This window comes from Pelodiscus sinensis, chromosome 1 (genome assembly GCF_049634645.1).
Source record: "Pelodiscus sinensis isolate JC-2024 chromosome 1, ASM4963464v1, whole genome shotgun sequence".
Classification (NCBI taxonomy): domain Eukaryota; kingdom Metazoa; phylum Chordata; order Testudines; family Trionychidae; genus Pelodiscus; species Pelodiscus sinensis.
In genome coordinates, this window is record NC_134711.1 from 135250446 (window position 1) to 135270973 (window position 20528).

General features: G+C 44.5%; 1 protein-coding gene and 1 pseudogene across 2 annotated transcripts in view; one reads left to right on the forward strand and one right to left on the reverse strand.

The window, feature by feature from the left end:
* The window catches only part of TMEM52B (transmembrane protein 52B), a 30195-nt gene extending 13380 nt beyond the window's left edge, over window positions 1–16815 (forward strand). Inside the window, exons 1-6 of one of the 2 annotated variants that reach the window (XM_006112528.4) lie at window positions 3981–4189; window positions 4897–5348; window positions 5986–6029; window positions 10977–11015; window positions 14759–14919; window positions 15623–16815. In XM_006112528.4, the coding sequence (XP_006112590.1) occupies window positions 5295–5348; window positions 5986–6029; window positions 10977–11015; window positions 14759–14919; window positions 15623–15867 (543 nt within the window). In that variant the 5' untranslated portion in view covers window positions 3981–4189; window positions 4897–5294 and the 3' untranslated portion in view covers window positions 15868–16815. Of the gene's footprint in view, window positions 1–3980; window positions 4190–4896; window positions 5349–5985; window positions 6030–10976; window positions 11016–14758; window positions 14920–15622 lie in introns of those variants that run through there. The other variant, XM_075902745.1, reaches the window with a different exon arrangement.
* On the reverse strand, window positions 6036–10969 carry LOC142818996 (E3 SUMO-protein ligase ZBED1-like; annotated as a pseudogene).
* Window positions 16816–20528: the final 3713 nt, after the last annotated feature.

Below are 20528 nucleotides of genomic sequence, written 5' to 3' on the forward strand. Positions count from 1 at the left end.
CCTCTGCCATGCCCCCCTTAGTCTCCTCTTTTCTAAGCTGAAAAGTCCCAGGCTATGTCTAGACTACAAAGAAAAGTCAGAAAAAGATACGCAAATTGAGGTTTGCAATTTGCGTGTCTTTTTCCGCTTTTTTTCCCGGAAGCTACACGGGGCCAAATTTTGGAAAAACCTCCTCTTTTGGAATATCCCTTCTTCCTCATACAATGAGGAACACTGGGATGCTGAAAGAATGAGTCTGCTTTTTCAGAAACTGTTTCGAAAAAGCGGATGCGTTCCTTGGATGCAGGAAAGCTTTTTCGGGATACCTCCAGGCTGTGTCTACACTGGCATGAATTTCCGGAACTGCTATTCCGTTTTCAGTTTTTCTGGAAAAGAAGCATCTACATTGGCAGGCTGCTTTTCCGGAAAAGCCCTTTTTCCAGAAAAGAGTCTGTGGCCAATGTAGACGCGCTTTTCCAGAAAAGAGCCCCGATCGCCATTTTCACGATCGGGGTTTTTTTCCGGAAAAGACTACTGGGCTGTCTACACTGGCCCTTTTCCGGAACAGTGTTCCGGAATAAGGACTTATGACTGAGCGGGAGCAGAATAGTTTTTCCGGAATAGCGGCTGATTTTGTAGAGTAGAGCGTCGTTGCTTTTCCGGAAATTCAAGGGCCAGTGTAGACAGCTCGCAGCTTATTCCGGAAAAGCGGCTGATTTTCCGGAATAAGTGGCCCAGTGTAGACACAGCCCCAGTGTTTTGAAAAAGCTCTACAGTGTAGACAAAGCCCCAGTCTTTTTAATCTTTCTTCATATAGCAGCCATTCTTGTAAGCTTCCTTTTTGTGTTTAAGCTCACCAAAGATTTCTCTCTTAAGGTAAGCTGGTGGTTTGCATATTTGCTATTGTTGTACATTTTGTTCCTGTGCTTCTTTAAAAGGTTTTTTAAAAAATAAGGCCAAATCTCCAGGAGTCCTCTTCCCCCTCATATTAGCCTTGCCGGAGATCCTGCCCATCAGTTCCCTGCTGTATACAGCGAAGGCTGTTCAGTGAAGGCTGTGCTATCTTTTCATTTGAAACTTCCATAAACTATAAGCACGTATAAAGAAAGGAAAGGACAGGAATATGAGGCTGTCTGCAGATGGACAATAAGCATCTAGTGCAGGGGTGGGCAAAAGGTCCTCTGTGGGCCAGATCTGGCCTGCCAAGCGGGTGGATCCAGCCTGCGGAGGACTTGCTGCTCCCCCACACAAGGTAAATCAGGGCCTGGGGATAGGGGAGCTGCGTAAAGTTTCCTCCTGCCCTGCCCCAGCCTTGCAAGGAGCCCGAGGCAATTCAAAGTGCAACATGCTCCTCACAGGGCAGGAAGACGCTTCCCGCATTCTTCTGCCCTCAGGCCCTGACTGGCCTGCAGATGGGGGAGCGTGCCAAGCCTCTCCCATAGCATGGGTGCTTAGTGGGATGGGGGGCTAAGGGGCTCCCTCACCCTCAGACCAATCATGGTCTGGGGGGTGGGGTAGCCCCACCACTTCCCATTTAGGCCCTGCCCCTTCCTGTTTAGGCCCCACCCCTTCCTGGGTGGCCCAGGGCTACTTCGAAAACTCTGCTCTGGTGTGCTGTTATATGTTTCTCCTTTGCACATTGGTAGTCAGTATATAGAGCCAGACTGTAAACAAGTTCTGAAAGAAAGAAAGAAAGAAAGAAAGAAAGAAAGAAAGAAAGAAAGAAAGAAAGAAAGAAAGAAAGAAAGAAAGAAAGAAAGAAAGAAAGAAAGAAAACTAACTGCAGAGCCGTCCCATCCATAGGTCCGTTTCTGGGTGGTTGGTGCTTTGAGTGGTGCTTTGAGAGGCTGCCCAAATTGTCCTACAGCTCCTACCTCATCAGGGGGGCTAGAGCAAGCAGCAGAGGTTGAGGTTCCCCCACACTCACTGTGGTGGTGAGAGTCGTGGATGCGGAGCAGGACAGCAGTCTACTCCTTGTTCTGCCATCTCCCAGCTGGGTCACTACATTTCACCATGGAGGCAGGAAGCTGAGCAGCCCAACCCAAGCCTGCTAACTCCCCTGAGTGACAAGGAGCTGAGTTGCTCCACTTCCCACAGTCACGGTGAAGCAGAGTGACCCAACTGGGAGATGGATGGCAGAGCGGAGCAGGCCGCTGGGTCGCTCTGCTTCTCGCGATGCACGCTACAGCGGTGAGTGCTGCGGGGGGGCGGGGAAGCAGACCTCTGCTGTCACCCTGCATTAGGCCCTCTGGTAATCACCTGGTCATGCCACTTGGTGTAGGAGGTTTTGAGGAAGGGGTGCAATGGGGGTGAGTGAGGGCAGAGTAAAGGTAGGAAGAGTAGGGTTACCAGATGGGCTTCAAAAAAATACCAGACACACATGATCTCAGAATGCGGGGGGGGGGGGGGGGGGGGCAGAAGGACTGGCCAGGAGGGGAGCAGGGATGACCAGGAGGGAGTTGTGGGGAGCAGGGCTGACCGGGGGAGATCAGAGCAGGGACCGGCTGGTGGGAAGCAGCGCTGACCGGGAGGGAGTTGCGGGGAGCAGAGCCGACCAGGGGGGAAGCAGGGCTGGCTGGGAAGGGGTTGGGAGGAGAGGTGCTGGCAAGGGGGGAACAGCTGGTGGGAAGCAGGTCTGGCTGGGGGGGGAACCGTCTGGCAGGGAACGGGGCTGATCTGTGCACACGAAGATCCCAGGGTGCTGCCCATCCTGTACACGGTCCCGGTGGGGTGCACGGGCGAGTCTGGCCCTAGGGATTCCATCCTGCTCCAGCTCCACCCCCACCCCTCTCCTCTCTACTGTGTAGTTGTGTACTACCTGGCTGGTAGACACGCTCACACAGCGTGAGCATGACTATCAACCAGGCAGTACACAACTACATACTAATATTCCTGATAATAATAAAATTTACTTAATTAGAAAATACCGGACATTTATATGTCCAGTATTTTCTCAATTTGTTTTCCGGACAGAAAGTTCAAAACCGGACACCTGGCAATCCTATGGAAGAGGCGGAGTGAGGCAGAACAGGGATGGGAGTTTGGGGAAGGGGTAAAGTGGGGGGTGGGGTGGGGGCAGGATGGGGTGGGAGGAGATGGCTAGGGTGAAGAGGGGGGTGCCCAAGGGCCTGCACCCTCCTAGGGACAGCATCTGACTATCTGAACAGCCTGAGAAGACCATCACTCTTTCAGAGGTTGCTCACAGTGGATGGTTCTTACCCTATCTTTGAGGGGAATGTGGGTGTTATGTTTATCAATCCATTGGTTCTGGTCTTTGCCTCTAATAGCCGTGAGCAAGGCTAATGATTCACCAGTATAATGTGGATGTAATGTGATTGCAACATGGAGTAACAAGTTCCACTAATTTCTGTGCTGCTCACTTCCTCAAGCATATAGCCATATGCCAGTCCTGGATGGTTGCAGGCCAGGAATAAACAACACATTACTGAGGCAAACTACTGGAAACAGAAAAAAAATAAAAATCAATGAATAATCCTGCAGCTCCTTAGAGACTAACAAAACATGTAGAAGGTATCATGAGCTTTCGTGGGCACAACCCACTTCTTCAGATGAATGGAGTTAAGGGGTCCACGTTTCAAATAAATAGCAGAGAAAGAGAGGGGGTGGGGTGGAAAAGGAAAGGCGAAAAAAGTTTTTAACGTTTTTTCTAGTACAGACTAACATGGCTACCCCTCTCAAATGGAAACAGAACTGGGGGAGGGGTGGAGAGGCAGGGCGGGAGATGCTAATTACATAGATGAAAGCACTTATGGATACCCATGAGCAGGAATGTAATAGAAATCCAAAGTGGTTATACAAGAGGGAAAACAGCAGATCATTAAAGGAGGCCTATTAAGTTAAATACCTTGAGGGAGAACTATAATGTGTGTAGGAGGAGAAGCAATAACACATTTTCTAGCAGGGTAAAGGAGTTGTGGGGCACTGGCAGGGCTGTGAGGGGATCCCAGGGCTGGAATAGCAAGGACTGCAGGGCAGGGCTGAGGGGCACTGGCAGGGCTTTCTAAGGAACTCAGGATTGGAATGACAGTAATTTCTGCAGGTCAAGACTCTTTGCTTTGGTAGAGCTGTAGGAGATAGGGGCCAGGACTGGAACAGCAGAGAGTTCCGCAGATGAGGACTGAAGTGATCATTGGAGCAGAGGGGGAGGCACCAGTGGAGCTGAAGGAAGCACTGCATATTAGGCGTGAAGGTGTGTGGAGAAGTTTTAAGGTATTCCATAACCCATGCCAGGGCTGCCAACAGAATTGCCAGGCTCCTGGACAAGATAGGGGAGAGACTCCCAATCCTAGGAAGGAGCATGGCCTCTGGCAGAAAGAGCACAACCCACTTCTCCCCAGCCAGCCCTTCATCACAGTCTGGTCTGTGCCATCTGGGGTTCCACGCTGGCATTTTAAAGGGCCACAAACAGCTACCCTTCACCCCCTCATCATCCCTGGGTGTCCCACGTGGCTGCTGGCCTGGCCAGCGATTAAACTGCCACGATTTAAAGCAGCAGGGAGCTCCCAGTTGCTGCTGTTGCCACAGCAGTGGGGGCACCGGGAACCCTGGGCAATTGCTCCTTTTTTCCCCCCTGTCAGTGGCGCTTGACCCCTCAGCCTCTGTTCTTCCCATCCTGCTCCAGCAGGAATGTGCCAGGTGCAAGGTGCTTTCCATTCTGACCTGTGTTCCTGATTAGAAACAGCTGGCCACAGCCACAAATGTGTAACAATGGGAGGGCCTGGGAGAGGGTCACGGGAGGGGAAACACATCAGAAGTAAAGCAGAAGGTTAACAAATGACCTTCAAGCTGCACCATTCGGGCAGTTTCGGCAAGGAGGCGGGGAGAGAAGTAATTGGGAATGAGTTCAGAGCAGCTTTCCCCCACTGAAGAGAGTTCTTCGTTCTCTTTGCATCATAGGCACATTTTTCTCATTGACTCCTGGTGCTAGATCAGTTGGAATTAGCAAGTTAAGTGACTGCATCCTCAGCTCTTTTTCTGAAGTGACTGGATGGCACTGGAGCTCCCTTTTGAAATGGCAGGAGAGTAACAGAAGGAGACAGACACAGACAGAGACAGATAGAAAGAAGGACCAAGAGAGAAAAAGGCCAGCAGAAAACCAGTGTTGTGCATGAGAAGGAAAGGCAAACCAGAAAGGAGCAGAAAACAGCAGAGTAAGAAGAGAGAAGGGACTCGCCCTGTCAAAGGAGTTTCTCTGCTCTTCACCTCTGTTTGAGGACTGGCCAAGATGAACTGAAATTAGGAAGGAAGCACTGGCCCTGAGCTACACAAGACAGCAGAATCAGCATTATTTCCTCATGAGGATCTGTAGCCTGTTCATGATCCTCTCTGCTTTGGCAAGTCTCTCTTGGGTGAGTCACACCATATGTTCCTCTGGCAGAGCTTGCCCTCTGCCGGGGCAGTTTATTACATCAAAAGTTCAAGGGGATTTGAGCCAAGTATAAATCTGAAGTAAGAATTTCCCTGGTATTTAAAAGCATTGAGGAAATAAAGGCGGGTCCAAGTGGGGCCGAGGAGAATTCAAACCCATAAAGAGCTTGATAGAACAGGTGGGGATGAGTACAGTGCAGCAGGAATGAGGGGGCAGTCGAATCTCCAGTACGGAATGATAGAATATAGAGTAACCAGAATTCCACTCAGGCAGTGTGTTATTCATATCTGTAATGGGCACAGTAAATAATAGAATATTGACGGGTCTGTGTTTTTAAATATACAGGGGAATTAAGATCTGGAGAGAGAACAGTGGGGAAGTTCAATCTATAATGGAGAGAGGGGAAGGTAAAATGTAAAGGACGTGTCTGCATGGAGAAGAAAAGGATTCAGGTTGATGATGGTGTGCATGAGAAGGACAAAAGAAAGTAGGTAATGCGAGTCTATGGGCCAGGGTTTAGGATTGGTATTGGAGTAGATGAGGGAGATGCTGAGCACTGGGCTTTAAGGAGACAGAGTCGGGACAATTCACCCAGATTGCCTTTACTCTCCCTGTAGTTTCCTCAAGTGAGATGCGAGGAGGGCTGTGTGAACCCTCAACAGTGAGTATACACATGAATTCCTTTCAGAAGAGGTTGGGGGTGTGGGGAGGTGACAGACATGGGAGGAATCTCAGCTGATGACCTTGCCTCTGACAAGGGAATTTGCTTTTGTTGAAAAACTTAAAAAACAAGAAATAGTCATGCAGTATCTTAGAAACTAAGAAACTTATTTTGCCCCTTATGCCTCGTGAAACGAGGTTTACAGGAGCAGTCGACAAAGGCTTCCCCTGTCGACTGATCCACGTCTCGACCGCTGCACTGTGCCGACAATCAGCTGATCCTGCACAGCGCGGTGGCCATTTTTATTTAAATGAAGCCGGGGATACTTAAATCCCCGCTTCATTGACTATGTCTGGTAGCCTATTTTACATGCCTCTGTCGGCAGAGGCATGTAGTCTAGACGTACCCTAAGATACAACAGGATTTGCTCCAATCCCACAGACAGACACACAGCTACAGGATCTATATAGAGCATTCATAAAACTGAAATACCCACCCAGAGAAGTAAAAAAAAAGATTGACAGAGCCAGACGAGTACCCAGACATCAGCTTCTTCAAGACAGGCCCTACAAAGAAAATAACTAGGGCAGTCAAGCAATTAAAAAATTAATTGCGATTAATCATGCTGTTAAACAATAATAATATTTAAATATTTTTGGATGTTTTCTACATCTTCAGACATATTGATTTCAATTACAACACAGAATACAAAGTGTATAATGCTTTCTTTATATTTATTTTTAATTACAAAACATTTACACTGTAAAAAAAAGTCAGTTCACCTCACTAAAGTATTGTAGTGCAAATTCTAACATGAAAGCTGAACTTACAAATGTAGAATTATGTAAACAAGAATAACTTCACTTAACAATAAAACAATGTAAAACTTTAGACTCCACAAATCCACTCAGTCCTACTTATTTTTCAGCCAATCACTATGACAAACAAGCTTGTGGGAGATTTGTGGGAGATAATGCTGCATGCTTTCTTGTTTACCATGTCACCTGATAGTGAAAAAAGACATTTGCATGGCACTGTTGAAGTCGGCATAGCAAGACATTTACATGTCAGATGCACTAAAGATTCATATGCCCCTTCATGCTTCGACCACCATTCCATGCTTCAACCATCAATGTCCATGCTGATGATGGATTCTGCTTGTTAACGATCCAAAACAGTGCAGATCGAAGCATTGTTTTCATCATCTGAATCAGATGCCACAAGCAGAAGGTTGATTTTTTGGGGGCGGGGCATGGTTCCGTTTCTCTAGTTTCTGCATCAGAGGATTGCTCTTTTAAGACTTCTGACAAAATGTTCCACACCTCATCCCTCTCAGATTTTGGAGGGCACTTCAGATTGTTAAACCTGGGATCTAGTGCTGTAGCTATTTTTAGAAATCTCAGATTGGTGCCTTCTTTGCATTTTGTAAAATCTGTTGTGAAAGTGTTCTTAAATGTAACAACATATGCCAGGTCAACGTCAGAGGCTGCCATAACTTGGAATATATAGCAGAACGTGGGTAAAACCACGGAGCAAGAAACATACAGCCCCTCCCCCCCGAGGAGTTCAGTCACAAACCTGCAGGGCTCAAGTAAGGTTTCTAGCTTTTGCAGTTTTTCAAACTCTTTATCTGTTGACACTGATAGATGGTGCTTTTGAAGAGCTAATGTGGATGTGATAGCAGCTTTATTGCGAAGCAGGCACTGAATCATAGCCAATGTGGAATTCTAACTGGTTGAAATATCTTGTACCAGAGGTTCTTGTTTCTGTCCAGGGCTTGTAGTATTCCTAGCTCTGTACTGTTAGCTGGACTGTGTTTGAAATGCCCCAGAAGTTTTCTACATTTTGCCAGCATGTTTTCAAAACTACCATCACTGAGTGCTACAGTAATGGATCGCTGCAGACTGTGAGCAAAGCATTTCATGTGTTCAAACGGCAAGCAACTGGCCGCTGCTACCATATTACATGCATTGTTAGTACTAATTGTTGTTACCTTTTCCTGAATATTCCATTCTTTCGCAACATCCATGAAGTGCTCTTCGCATGCTTCTGCATGTCTCTCTTCAATATGAGTTACTGTTACAGCAAACGACTGTAGTGTCCATGCAGCATCAGTCAGGTGTGCCATGACACCAAGACAGCTATGATTGCTCAAGGATGGCCAGTGATCACCAGTCAAAACAACAGTCAGTGCATTTCTCAGAAGCTCCAACTTTGTAGTCTTCTCATTGTCAGATAGGTCATTTATTCGTGATGCAATGGTTCCTCGGGAGGACAAGGTGTATGACTGGTTGGCAGATGCTATTTGAATAATATCTCTTAGCCCTTTGTCATTTACAATGTCAAGTGGTCTGCAGTCCATAGCTATCTACTTTGCAATATCATTGGTTAAGTTGTTGTATTTTGTTTGATCCATGGGCTTGTAGTGATCCTGAAACTGTAATTGTACTCTGTCCTGGCTAGCTGGACTCTTTTGCTGGTGGTGGATTATCTGTAGCACAAGAACCAGAGGCAAAAGCATGCTTAGCACGTAGGTGATACTGCAGACTTGAAGTGCTTCTTGCAGTAGCTATAGATAACAGTCCTTTTAGACAAAGAACCATCTGAAAGTATTTTAAACATAAACTTCCCATTCAAAAGACCTGAACTGTTGTTGCTTTGCTCCATTAATTTTGTCTGATATTTTATCACTATAGATCATGAAAACACAGAACTGTGTCAATGGCTGGAATAATTCAATAAATTCTTCTATATAATCAATATATCTGTGTCCTATTCAAAAGAGTTTTTTAGCTCAGCTCCAGTTGCGGGCAGCACAGGGCCAGAGGAGGGTAGACTCTGCCATGGGCAGTGCAGAGTTGGGGGGCACAGGGCTCAGGTGTGGGGGTCAGCCCCTAGGCTTGAGGGGGTAGATACCACCAAGGGCAGTGCAGAATTTGGGATGGGGGAGGGAGGACTCAGCACCAGAATCAGATGTGGGGAGAGGATCAGTCCCAGGAGGCAAAGAGAGGGTGGCTTGGGTGAGCCCTGCAAGTGGGGAGGAACAGTCTGGGCAAGCCCCCCAGGCTGTTTTATTTTTTTTAAATATAGACACTTGGGAGGGAAGAGGGACAGGTGTCAGGGTCTTTACTTGTTGTTTACCCCTCCACTGGAGCTGGGACCACATCCTCAGGTTTTTTTTTCTTTCTGGCTGCTTCATTTTTCCATGAGCCCTCCTGGTGGTGGTTTGCATTACTGCTCCTTACAAGAGTTGGTCTCTGGAGCAACTTAGGCTGGTTTCCCACCCTTTGCGAATTTGCGATTAACACGCGTTTATTTTTTTTAAAGCATGAATTCTGCCCTGCATTAATCACAGGCATTAACACACATTAATTGACAGCGCTAAAAAGTAACAGGACACCACTTATCATCACCTACAACCCCCAACTGTCCATTTAGCATGGACACTCTAATTCACAATTTTTCCTCCTTTTTTCCTTCTCTCCCCCCATCCCTGTCCCCTCCCTTTCTCTGCTATTTCTTTGGAACCTGGACCCTTTAATTCCATTCATCTGAAGAAGTGGGTTGTGCCCATAAAAGCTCATGATCCCATTGACGTGTTTTGTTAGTTTCTAAGATACTGCAAGACTATTCCTTGATTTTCAATTATTTTCAATTACAGACTAAGGGTACATCTAGACTGTGTTGCTATTTCAGGATATCAGAAGTATCCCAAAATAGTAATGCTGCATCTTGAATAGCGCTATTCCAGCATCCCTATAATCCTCGTTCCACTAGGGTTAAGGGATTCATCAGAATCGTGACTTATTTTGAAATTTGGTGCTGTGTAGACAGTGCTAAATTTCAAAATAAGCTCTTTTGACTTAGATTCAGAATAAGCTGTGCAATTTGCGTAATGCAAATTGTGTAGCTTATTCCAACAGAAGGGTGCTGTCTAGATGCACCTAAACATGGCTACCTCTCTGAAACTTTTGCTTTAGTTAACATTTTTGGTAAATGTTGAACAAGCATTTTCCCAAGGCAGATAATTTGGTAGATCTGAGTTACTAACTCTGAACGTTATAATTCATGTGGTGTGTTTGCTCTGTCTTTGTGCTTTCAAATTGTCTGCCTTTTATATCAGAGGTATCTGTTTGAAAACTTTTGCCCAGACATTTCTGGAATTAATTTTTCTATCGCTAGTTTGTAAACACTTCATTGTAAGGATTCAATACTCAGAATTTGAGCTGTATCAGTTATTGTTTTGTTCTCAAAATGAAAGAAAGCAACATTTACTAGGTTTCTCATGTAAGTAGTCACCATTAGGAATTTAAATGGGTCTTTCCATGAATATATTGTAAAGTATGCTGTGAACATTCCTCCCAGGAAGAATGTTTGCATAAACATCACAGATAGCAAATACAAAAGTATGAAAGCAGCCACAGAAAATTTGATGTTTTTATTTAGAGAGAACTTTTTATGACCTGTTTGATCCACTCTATTTATTATAGATAAAGAAATGTACAGTGCTTTCCTTTCCTGGAAGAAGATGACAAATTGAGAGAGAAAATTAAAGAATAACAAAAAAATTAGGAGGTTGGAAGCTGTAAAAATAAGGAAGATGTATCAATTAAAACTCTTTACAAGATATGAAGGATGTAAACAGAATATCATAGTCAGGTGGTGTGTCTGTGAGAGGCAGAAAGAACTTGGAGTAAATGGTATGAAGCTGAAAAAAAGAGGAAAAATTCAGTCTGGCCAAAAATTTTTAATAATGATATTTATTAGACTGAAGGACTGTCTCCTCAGTGAGGATTCGTGGAAGCTCCCATCTCCAATCTTTCATCAACTGAAGTGAAGACAGACAGGAGTTGACAGGATAGATAAGACAGAGTCAACAAGGGAATTTTTCCATCCCAAATTTCTATGATATGTTGTTAACTCTTTCTTGCACCTTTTTTTCATCAGCTGCTCAAGCAATGATTGGGTCCGTCTCTGGTACATCTGGTAGGTTCTTTACATAATATTAAGTAAATATCTTTTTGTGGGTGGGGAGGTGTCATTTAACTTAGCAAGCAATTGAGAGAATTAAATCCAAGGCCAACATTAAGGACAATGGCGCCCTCGGTGACCGTGTGCTTAAGTATGTTACAATAGTGAAAATTTCAGAAGTAAAGGTGTGATCTCAAAAGTTTTTATAATTTACTGAAAAAATTGACACAATTTGATTCAATTTTATTAAAATAATAAACTGTCAAACATACAGAACATTAAACTACACGCTCAACTTATGAATAAGAACAGATACAATTGGGCTTTGCCCACAAAAGCACATGATACCATCTGCATGTTTTGTTAGTCTATAAAGTGCTACCAGGCCATTTGTTGTTTTTTAAGTTTATCCAGATACAATGATATGGCTCACTAAGATGCTAAGATTCAGAAGGCAGCGCTGCGACCTTTGCTGCTGCAAACTGTGACATTGCTTGTGGCAGGCGAGATTGTGAGCCACAGCGTTCTCCATAGACAGCGAGTGGAACTGGAGTCTTAGGTTAAGGGACAAGGCACGCCCTTAGGGTACATGAAAGAAGCTGCTCAGTCCTTTGCTTCCTAGGCGCAGGGCCTGCGACTGTCCCTTGCAAAGGGAACTGTCATTATCAGTCCTTCTTGACCAGAGCTTCCTTTAAAAGCTACATGGGGAATGGATTAGTTTAGATGAAACATTTACCCTAAGATATGGGGCACAGAAGGCGGCTGCTATGTTTGAATAGCATCCAATTGTGAAATGAAACAATGGGTAAAAACCTGGGTGGGGTCCTCACCTTCAGGGGTTCTTCCTCCACAGTTTGAGCTGCTCTGCAGAAGCCCTGGCAGCTTCCATGCCACAGCTGCCCTTGCCCTTTGGCCAGCATACCTTCATGCCTGGTGCTTGGCCTGCAGCTCAACACAAGTTCATGTTCCCAGCTGGGGACTGCATCTTGCCTATGCCCATGGCCCTCCTGCAGCCCTCTGGCCACTCAGTCAGGACTCACCAGCAGGCCATTTCAGATTGTGGTGGGGATGGGGAAGGCAACTTCAACTGTGATTCCAGAGAATGCTTAGGCACCTAAAATCTCTGGGTTGGTTTTTTTTTTCCTTTTCAGATGACTTAGAAATTAGCTGTTGATTGCACAGTACACATGCACACACTCTGAAATACTTCCATCATTAATAATTAAATTATTTACAGCTAGGGAAAGCAAGCAAAATGCTGCTTGAGAACTTGTTAGTCAATATTCAGTGATATAAACTTCTGATCTGGGCTTGTTACAAATGGACGAGCGAATGAAGTTAAATCAGCAAATCATATCTGATTTTAGGATATTTATTTTGTATATCTTGACATGTAATAACACTTAGGGTTTTTGCTGTTTTGTTGTAGTCATGTTGGTCCTGGGATGAGAGCCACAAGGGGAGGGAAGTAATGGCTTTCATTGGACCAAATATGGTTGGTGAAAGTGAAAACCTTTGGAACTCCATAAAGCTCTTTTCCAGGTTTGTGGAGCAAAAAAGTGCTGATCTCTTTCACCAGCCAAAGTTGGTTCAAAATAAAACCAAAAATGCACACAAACAAACAAAAAATTACCTCACCCACCTTGTGTTTATGTTTGTTTGTATGTATGTGTGGTCTTATGTAAATGTGTTTCAGCCAGCCAGGCAGATGCCTTCTGCAGTGACCCCTTTTCCCAATCCAGTTGGGAAGGGGCACATGGGATGGCTTATCTCAGTAACACTCACTTATCTCCTGTACCCCCACCAGGATTCCCTGGAAGGTGCACACCTACATGGGTGCACACCAAGAATTTCAGTCCCGCCCACCCCACTCAGCAGAGCTGCGCAGCGGCGGCCTCAGCTGCTCCTGGGGGAGGGGCTGCATGGTGGGTGGCTGCCCCACCTGGAGCCTGGGCCATGGTACTAAAAATAGCACTCTGGCCCTAGCTCGCATCCAGGCACAGGGGGTATGCTGTTTCTGAAATGGCCCCAATTCTGAAGGTCCTCTCCCAGCTGTGCAGTGACCATCAGTGCCTGCTTTACAGCAGGGCCAACTGAGGGCTGAGCTGTTGTTGGGACAAGCTGATTTCCCTTTGGATTAGCGCCGGTGGCATAGAGAGCTGCTCCCCATCAGACGGTGCTTGGCCCCACATCGTGTCTTCCCCAGCCACTGCCTGGGCCCAGCACCATGCGGATTGAATTGCAGGGACAGGGCCTGGGAAGCCAACCTACGGACTGTGCTCAGCCAGGGAGGAGTTGAGCCTGTTCGGTTGACACCATCGGGGCAGCATAACCACTTCTCCCCGCAGGAGGGAGAAGTGTTGGTTAGTGTGTGGCATGAGCAGGTCGGACACACAACAGTGCTGTGGGCATGTTTCGGGCAGCCCGGCAGTCAACAGTCTGGGGCCTGGCTGTCCTGGAGGTGCTCTGGGAGGCTTGCACGGTTTTGTGTTGCAGGGGAAAACGAGCATTTCCTCTCAAGGTTCCTGTTCCAACCTGGCCCGGGATTCAGGGCCAGTCTCCTCCCCAGTGTTGCTCAGGGTGCCCAGTTGTGGATGTGGGCACATCTCCTGGGCAGCGGTGGGTGTTTTCCTCACAGCCCTGCCCCCACGGCCATGCTACCTGTCCTGTGCAGCTGACAGGGCAAGAACAGGGTGGGGCCTGCAGTTGGGTGGTTTTCAGGGTGGGTGGGTGCAGAGTTCTGCACCTTGTTGATTACCCCTTGTTTCAGTATTTTTTTTCTTCCATTACAATTTAAATGTGTGTGCGTGTGTGTGTGTGTGTGTGTGTGTGTGTGTAATGTTAGTAACTAGTGGGTTCCACAGTGGCACACATCCGAACAGGCCCACACACTGGCTCCCACCCACCCGCCTCACATTGGGACACAGCAGAACACGCCCCCCCAGAACCAAGTGAATGAAGCTTCTGAGCCAGGGGAGCAGGAAGGACAGAGCTTCTGCTGCTGTTGTGGGGGCACAATTTAAAGGTTTCCCCCAACAATTCAAGTGTAAGCTCCTCCCCGCCCCCACCAGTAGCCCAGCTCTCCCTCTTGCCCTCAGTTCTCTCCTCCCTCCCCTACCTAGCCTCTCCCTGCAGAGCTGAAGCAGCAACAGATTCAGAAACTTCCCGCCCCCCTGGGCCCCCACCCTGCTGCTGCTCCCACCAGAGCAGAGGAGTTACCTGAGACACATTGAATGAGGGGCTCTGTCCTCCCTGACCCTGGCTGCTGGGTTTGCCCTCCTGCTTAGCCGGCTGGCAATAAGTAAGGTCAGGTGAGACTATTCATATGCGCCCTCATCAGCACATCACCCGAGCCATAGCCCTCATCACCCATCCCCCACTGATTAAATCTGATTTTATAAGTGACACAATTCAAACAGCTCCTCCCTTCTCTTTCCCTCACTTCCCCCTGGTGGTACAAAGGATCTAGTGCATTTCCCATCCCGGCTAGATGCCTTTAGCATTAGGTAGCACATTTTCTTTGACTGTGAGCATATCTCTTTCTTCTCAGTCTAGCATCTTTATTAATTAATTAGTTATGAGAAATTTAAGAAGCACAACACATGATTTCACAGCACAGATATGCAGCTGAGGGATTGGTATTTTTAAAAGACTGTCTCTTTAAATGTTAGCAAATTGAGTGTGATCACTTCACACTCCATTCAGTGTGTCTACAGGAACAAAGCATGGCAATAACTCCCCTCCCTTTCTCTCTACAGGCTGGCGGTAGCGATTGGTGGGCTGCTGCTTTTGTGTGGCCTGGTCTCAGCCTGCGTGAGGTGCTGCTGTAGGCAAGCAGGGGAGGAGTCGGGTTCTCATCCCTACGAGGTGACAGTCATCGCCTTTGATCATGACAGCACTCTCCAGAGCACTATCACTTGTGAGTGTGCCCATGCAGAAGCCAAGGTTGTTGTAGAAAAGGCCGAGCATCCTCCAATATATTCCAAAATCCAGAAACTGAAGGTCTGAAAAATTCAGACCTCTGTATACCATCAATTTCAAGGCTAGGTGAGCTGGTATAAATCAGAACACTCCACTGAGGTAAAAAGTACTACGCTGATTTCGACCAGCTCAGGAGCTGTCCCCTCAAGCCTAGAACCCAAAACATACTTCAGAGTGCCAAATTCTAGAGACCTCAAAGTTTGAACCCAAGGCTTTAGGGCACAAGGATGGTCTTAGCTCCATGTATGTCACCAAGTCATTTGCTGGGGTAATAGCGGGAGGGCCCTAACAGCTGGTGTAAGGGCCAGGTTGCTTGATGCTAAGGAATGGCGGGATCTGTGAGTTGCCATTGGGGATATTCATGGGCTGTATCTGGAAGAACCAACTAGCTAGGAAGTGGGGAATGAGGGTGGGACCACTTCTTTTGGTGGAATAAGGACAGCAGCTCAGAGAAGCATTTGTGGAAGGTGTAGTTAGGGGATGTGGCTGATGAGAAGGATTGCCTTGGAGCAGGAAGGTGAATGACGTGTTGTCGGGAAAAGTATCGCACAGCAAGTATATTTGTGCTCTCTGTCTGGCTCATGTCTGGTATTTGATGGTCCCAGGTTTATATTAACCTTTCTCAATCTCATCCCTTTCAGCTCTGCATTCTGTGTTCGGTCCTGCTGCCAGGAGGATACTGGCTGTGGCTCACTCCCACAATGCAGTGCTAGGAGCACCACCTGCTTGCGGATCAGAGACCCCTCCAGTCTATGAGGAGGCCTTACACATGAGCAGGTTCACAGTAGCCAGGACTGGGCAGAAAGTCCCAGACCTGGCCCCAGTGCTAGAGGAAAAGCAACAGGAATCAGCTGTGAAAGATGATTCACAACACGATCTCCCTTGACATGAATGCACCAACGTTCTTTTTTTCTTTTCTTTTCTTTTTTTCAACTTGGACTGCAATGCAGAGTGTTAATATTCAAGGGAAGGATCCCAAATCTGTTCTAGATGGGCTCAGGAATACAGTTCAGGTTATTCTCTTCTTTAATGACATGAACAAGGAAAGAAAAAAACTCAATTTCCTAATACTTTATGATCCATAATGTTTTCATGGATCTTCCTTGATACCTCTCTGGAGTGTTCTATTCTTAATTAAAAACAGGACTATATAGCACATTAAAGACTAACAAGATGGTTTATTAGGTGATGATCTTTCGTGGGCCAGACCCACTTCCTCAGATCAACATGTGGAAGAAAATTGTCACAACCATATATACCAAAGGATACAATTAAAAAAATGAACATATGTGAAAAGGACAAATCACATTTCAGAACAGAAGGGGAATGGGGGAGGGGGGGTAAATGTCTGTGAGCTAATGATATTAGAGGTGATAATTGGAGAAGCTATCTTTGTAATGGGTAAGATAATTAGCATCTTTATTCAATTATTCTATTCTTAATTATTGTTATTCATTATTACTATTTATTTCTCTAATTACACTCATCAATAAGATGCCCATCTCCAAAATATCTAGCACCATAGATAGTGCCTACACCAGAGCAGCAGGGTTCTTATGTTGACCCAATCTTCTAGCAGGTGTACATGCCCTGCAGGAAGCTGCTGACTGATTCCTGATGGCTCATCGTCACAGATATGGCTTAGTCACTCCAACCTGGCTGGAGTGGGAAAGGTTATTCTGTTAGAGGACACAAGCATAGGACACAGACATCTGATAGGAGAACATTTAAGGGCAGACAAGGTTAGGGAAAGAACTTGAGGTAGAATTTGTGTTTGTTATTAATTACCATTTTAATAAAGACATATCCCAAGAACAGGGTGACTTTAACCTTATACGATGTGCTTATATTTTGGAGTAGGGTGGGAACATCATCTGCTTATATACAGTACATAACATTGTGTTATCTAGCCACATACATAATACACTGTGATAAAACAACACTTCAGATATATTTAGTGCTTTATAGACAATTATAGAAAAGCAAGGTACCTAGTCCAGAAGAGCTTATTTTTTAACTAAAAAATGTGATATTTGCAATAACAGATCAGACATGGGAGGGAGCAGAAACATTGCTGGTGAAATAAAGTTCAATTAATGTTTATCTATTTATTATCATTAGACTTGGAAGGATTAGATTTTTATCAGCAAATGTCAATAAACAGCAATTTCTACACACGGACACAAATGGATAAAAAAATTCCATCAACAATAATCAAAATTTACAGATAAACAAAGTAAGAAACATCTTGCATGAGACTATATTAGAATTTGATTCAAGAATATTTGTGTACTTTGATATGATTCGACAATTTGTGATTTAATGATCATAAAACGTAAACTGTTTTTCTTATAAAACAAAAAAGGGAGTCATGTTACACTTTAAAGAAGAAGTGGGTCTGCCCCACAAAAGCTCATCACCTAATAAACCATCTTGTTAGTCTTTAAAGTGCTACATGACTGTCTTTTTGTTTTACCACGATCAGACTAACACAGCTACCGCTGTGACTGTTGTTCCTATGTCTGTTGATAAAAAAAAATTTCTGACCTCCCTATAATTTCCTACAACTGAGAAAATTAAACTAAATAAAAGTAAAAATACTTAAAATTAAAAAGCAATATAATCTGGTGAAATTATAAAAATGAGAAATCACATTGTTCCAAACCAAATTATTATTATTGCTGGAGGTGATAAAATTATTCAATTATTATTCATCATACATTAAGACCATTTTTCAGGTAACAAATCATTTGTGAATCTTTCATGATCTACATTAATATTCTAATTATTCAAGATTATTCTACAAATAGTTTGAATAATTTTCAATTAGTGGACAGTCTGCAAACAGTTCTTTGGAATAGTTACTCTTTGTGGTGTGTGACTGAGCATTTAAGTCAAGGTATTTTTGCTCACTGACTGGATGGGTGAAAAATATTAAATATATTTGTAAATGGTAAATACTAGAGACAAATTAAGGACACACTTATGGTGTGAATATTCAGACTAATACATATTAACTTGCTGAGAGAGAGGCAAGTTGATACATAGCCCTTTTAAAAATATTAAATTCTGATTACCTTACAATCTTTAATTTACAAGTAGTCCTATGACACCTTAGCGTATGTCTACACAGCAAAGTTATTTCAGGATACCAGAGGTATCCCAAAATAGCTACCCCACATCTTTTGAACACGTTCGCTATTTCAAAATATAGCAGACGCACTATTTCACTGTCCCTGTAAACCTCGTTCTATGAGGAGTAAAGGACAGCTCGAAATAGTGCTTTATTTAGAAATTTGGCACTTTGTAGACAGTGCCAAATGACAAAATAAGTTATTTTGAAATAGACTTGAAATAAGCTACGCACTTTGCATAGCTCAAATTGTGTATCTTATTTTGAGTTTTGCGTGCTGTGTAGATGCACTCATAGGGTATGCTTCATGGGATGAGGTTTACCAGGGAAGTCGACAAATGCTTTTGATGTCGACTGCGGAGCGTCCAGACTACAGTGCTGTGCCAACAAATAGCTGATCGGCACAGCACGGCAGCCATTTTAATTTAAATGGAGTGGCAATTATTTAAATCGCTGCTTCATTTTCCTATGTCTACAAAGGTAATCTACATGGCTCCATCAACAGAGCCATGTAGTGTAGACGTACCCTTAGAGACTAAATATATATATATATATAGCTTTTGTGGGCAAAACCCACTTCTTCAGATGAGATGATCTCGAGTGATCACTTATTGATTACTCAGGATCATCTCATCTGAAGAAGTGGGTTTGCACATGACAGCTCAGGATACTATATATAGATATATATGTGTGTATTAATATCTAAGGTGCCATGGGACTACGTGTTGTTTTTAAAGTTACAGCCCAACACTGCCACCCCTTTGAGACTTTTAATCTTTAATGTATTTATCCTCAGTACACCCCATGAACAGGGCCAGCTCTAGGTTTTTTGCTGCCCCAAGCAAAAAAAATTTTGGCTGACTCCCCCCCGCCTTTTTTGGTCTGGGAAGGTTGTACGCGCAAATGCAGTTTGTGCGGCTTGCTGGGGGTGCATGTGCAAATGCAGCTTGTGCAGCTTCCTGGAGAATGGGGGGGTGTGATCCGGGGGAAGGCCAAACCCCAGAGCATTTTATTCTCCTAGGAGAGCACCAGGGATTCCCCACGAGAGGACAAATGGAGGGCAGGTTCATCCACAGCAAAGGCTACGTCTACACTGGCCCCTCTTCCGTAAGGGGCATGTAAATTTCAGCAGTCGTCGTAGGGAAATCCGCGGGGGATTTAAATATCCCCCGCGGCATTTAAATAAAAATGTCCGCCGCTTTTTTCCGGCTTTTAAAAAAGCCGGAAAAGAGCGTCTAGACTGGCCCCGATCCTCCGGAAAAAGTGCCCTTTTCCGGAGGCTCTTATTCTTACTTCAAAGTAAGAATAAGAGCCTCCGGAAAAGGGCACTTTTTCCGGAGGATCGGGGCCAGTCTAGACGCTCTTTTCCGGCTTTTTTAAAAGCCGGAAAAAAGCGGCGGACATTTTTATTTAAATGCCGCGGGGGATATTTAAATCCCCCCCGGATTTCCCTACGACGACTGCTGAAATTTACATGCCCCTTACGGAAGAGGGGCCAGTGTAGACGTAGCCCAAGTCAGTTAAAGACTTCCAAAGCATGCAGCTGTTCACATCACCTAGTGCTGCAGTCCCGGTCCCACTCCTCACTCTGCAAAGGGATTTTTTTATTAGAAGCCTTATAATCACTCAGACTCCAACCCCAACACATAAGCTGTCCAACTCTTGGTGTCCATGGATAAGAATCAGCCTCACTATACAATGAGACAGTTCAAAGGGATTAAGAGAATTTTTGTTTCAACTCCCCAGCTCAACTGTCCAAAACAAGACAGGCACCAGACAACAAAACCCCACTAACCTAAGTTAGTTCCAGGAGCGCAGCCCTGTCCTTTCTCCTTCAGGGATGGCCCAAACAGCCTCTTAAGCAGGGTGGCTTGATATTAATACCTTTGATTTAGATCTCTAATTTTAATCATGATTTAAACTGGCAAGCAGAAAACCTTGGTTTAAATGAGCAATTAATCATTTAAATTATATTTTTAAAATATTTTCCTAAAGGATGGTTGTCTTATTAATTAGCAACCTTTAAAACATGTTGATTTACAACTAAATATAACCTTTTTGCCAAATTTGGTGCTTCTATTTACTAACCAGGAGAATACACCCAGTACAGCTACCAACTAAATAAATGCCCAAACAATTGTGTAATTTACATGTAATCAGATTCTTAATTTTTTACATTTTTATTCTATTATAAATGGTGTATAATAAAAACACTTAAGAGACAGGTTTTACCCCATTTGTTATTTGCTAAGTGGTGACTACTTTTTTAAAAAAACATATGATTTCCACCTACTTCTGTCTGGGTGGAAATTCAATTTAATTTGCATTTAATTTTTGTATGAAATATAACTTCCTTAAATGTGAAGGGCACATAACAAAAAAGTATCCAAACACATTTTGCATCTAAAATTCAT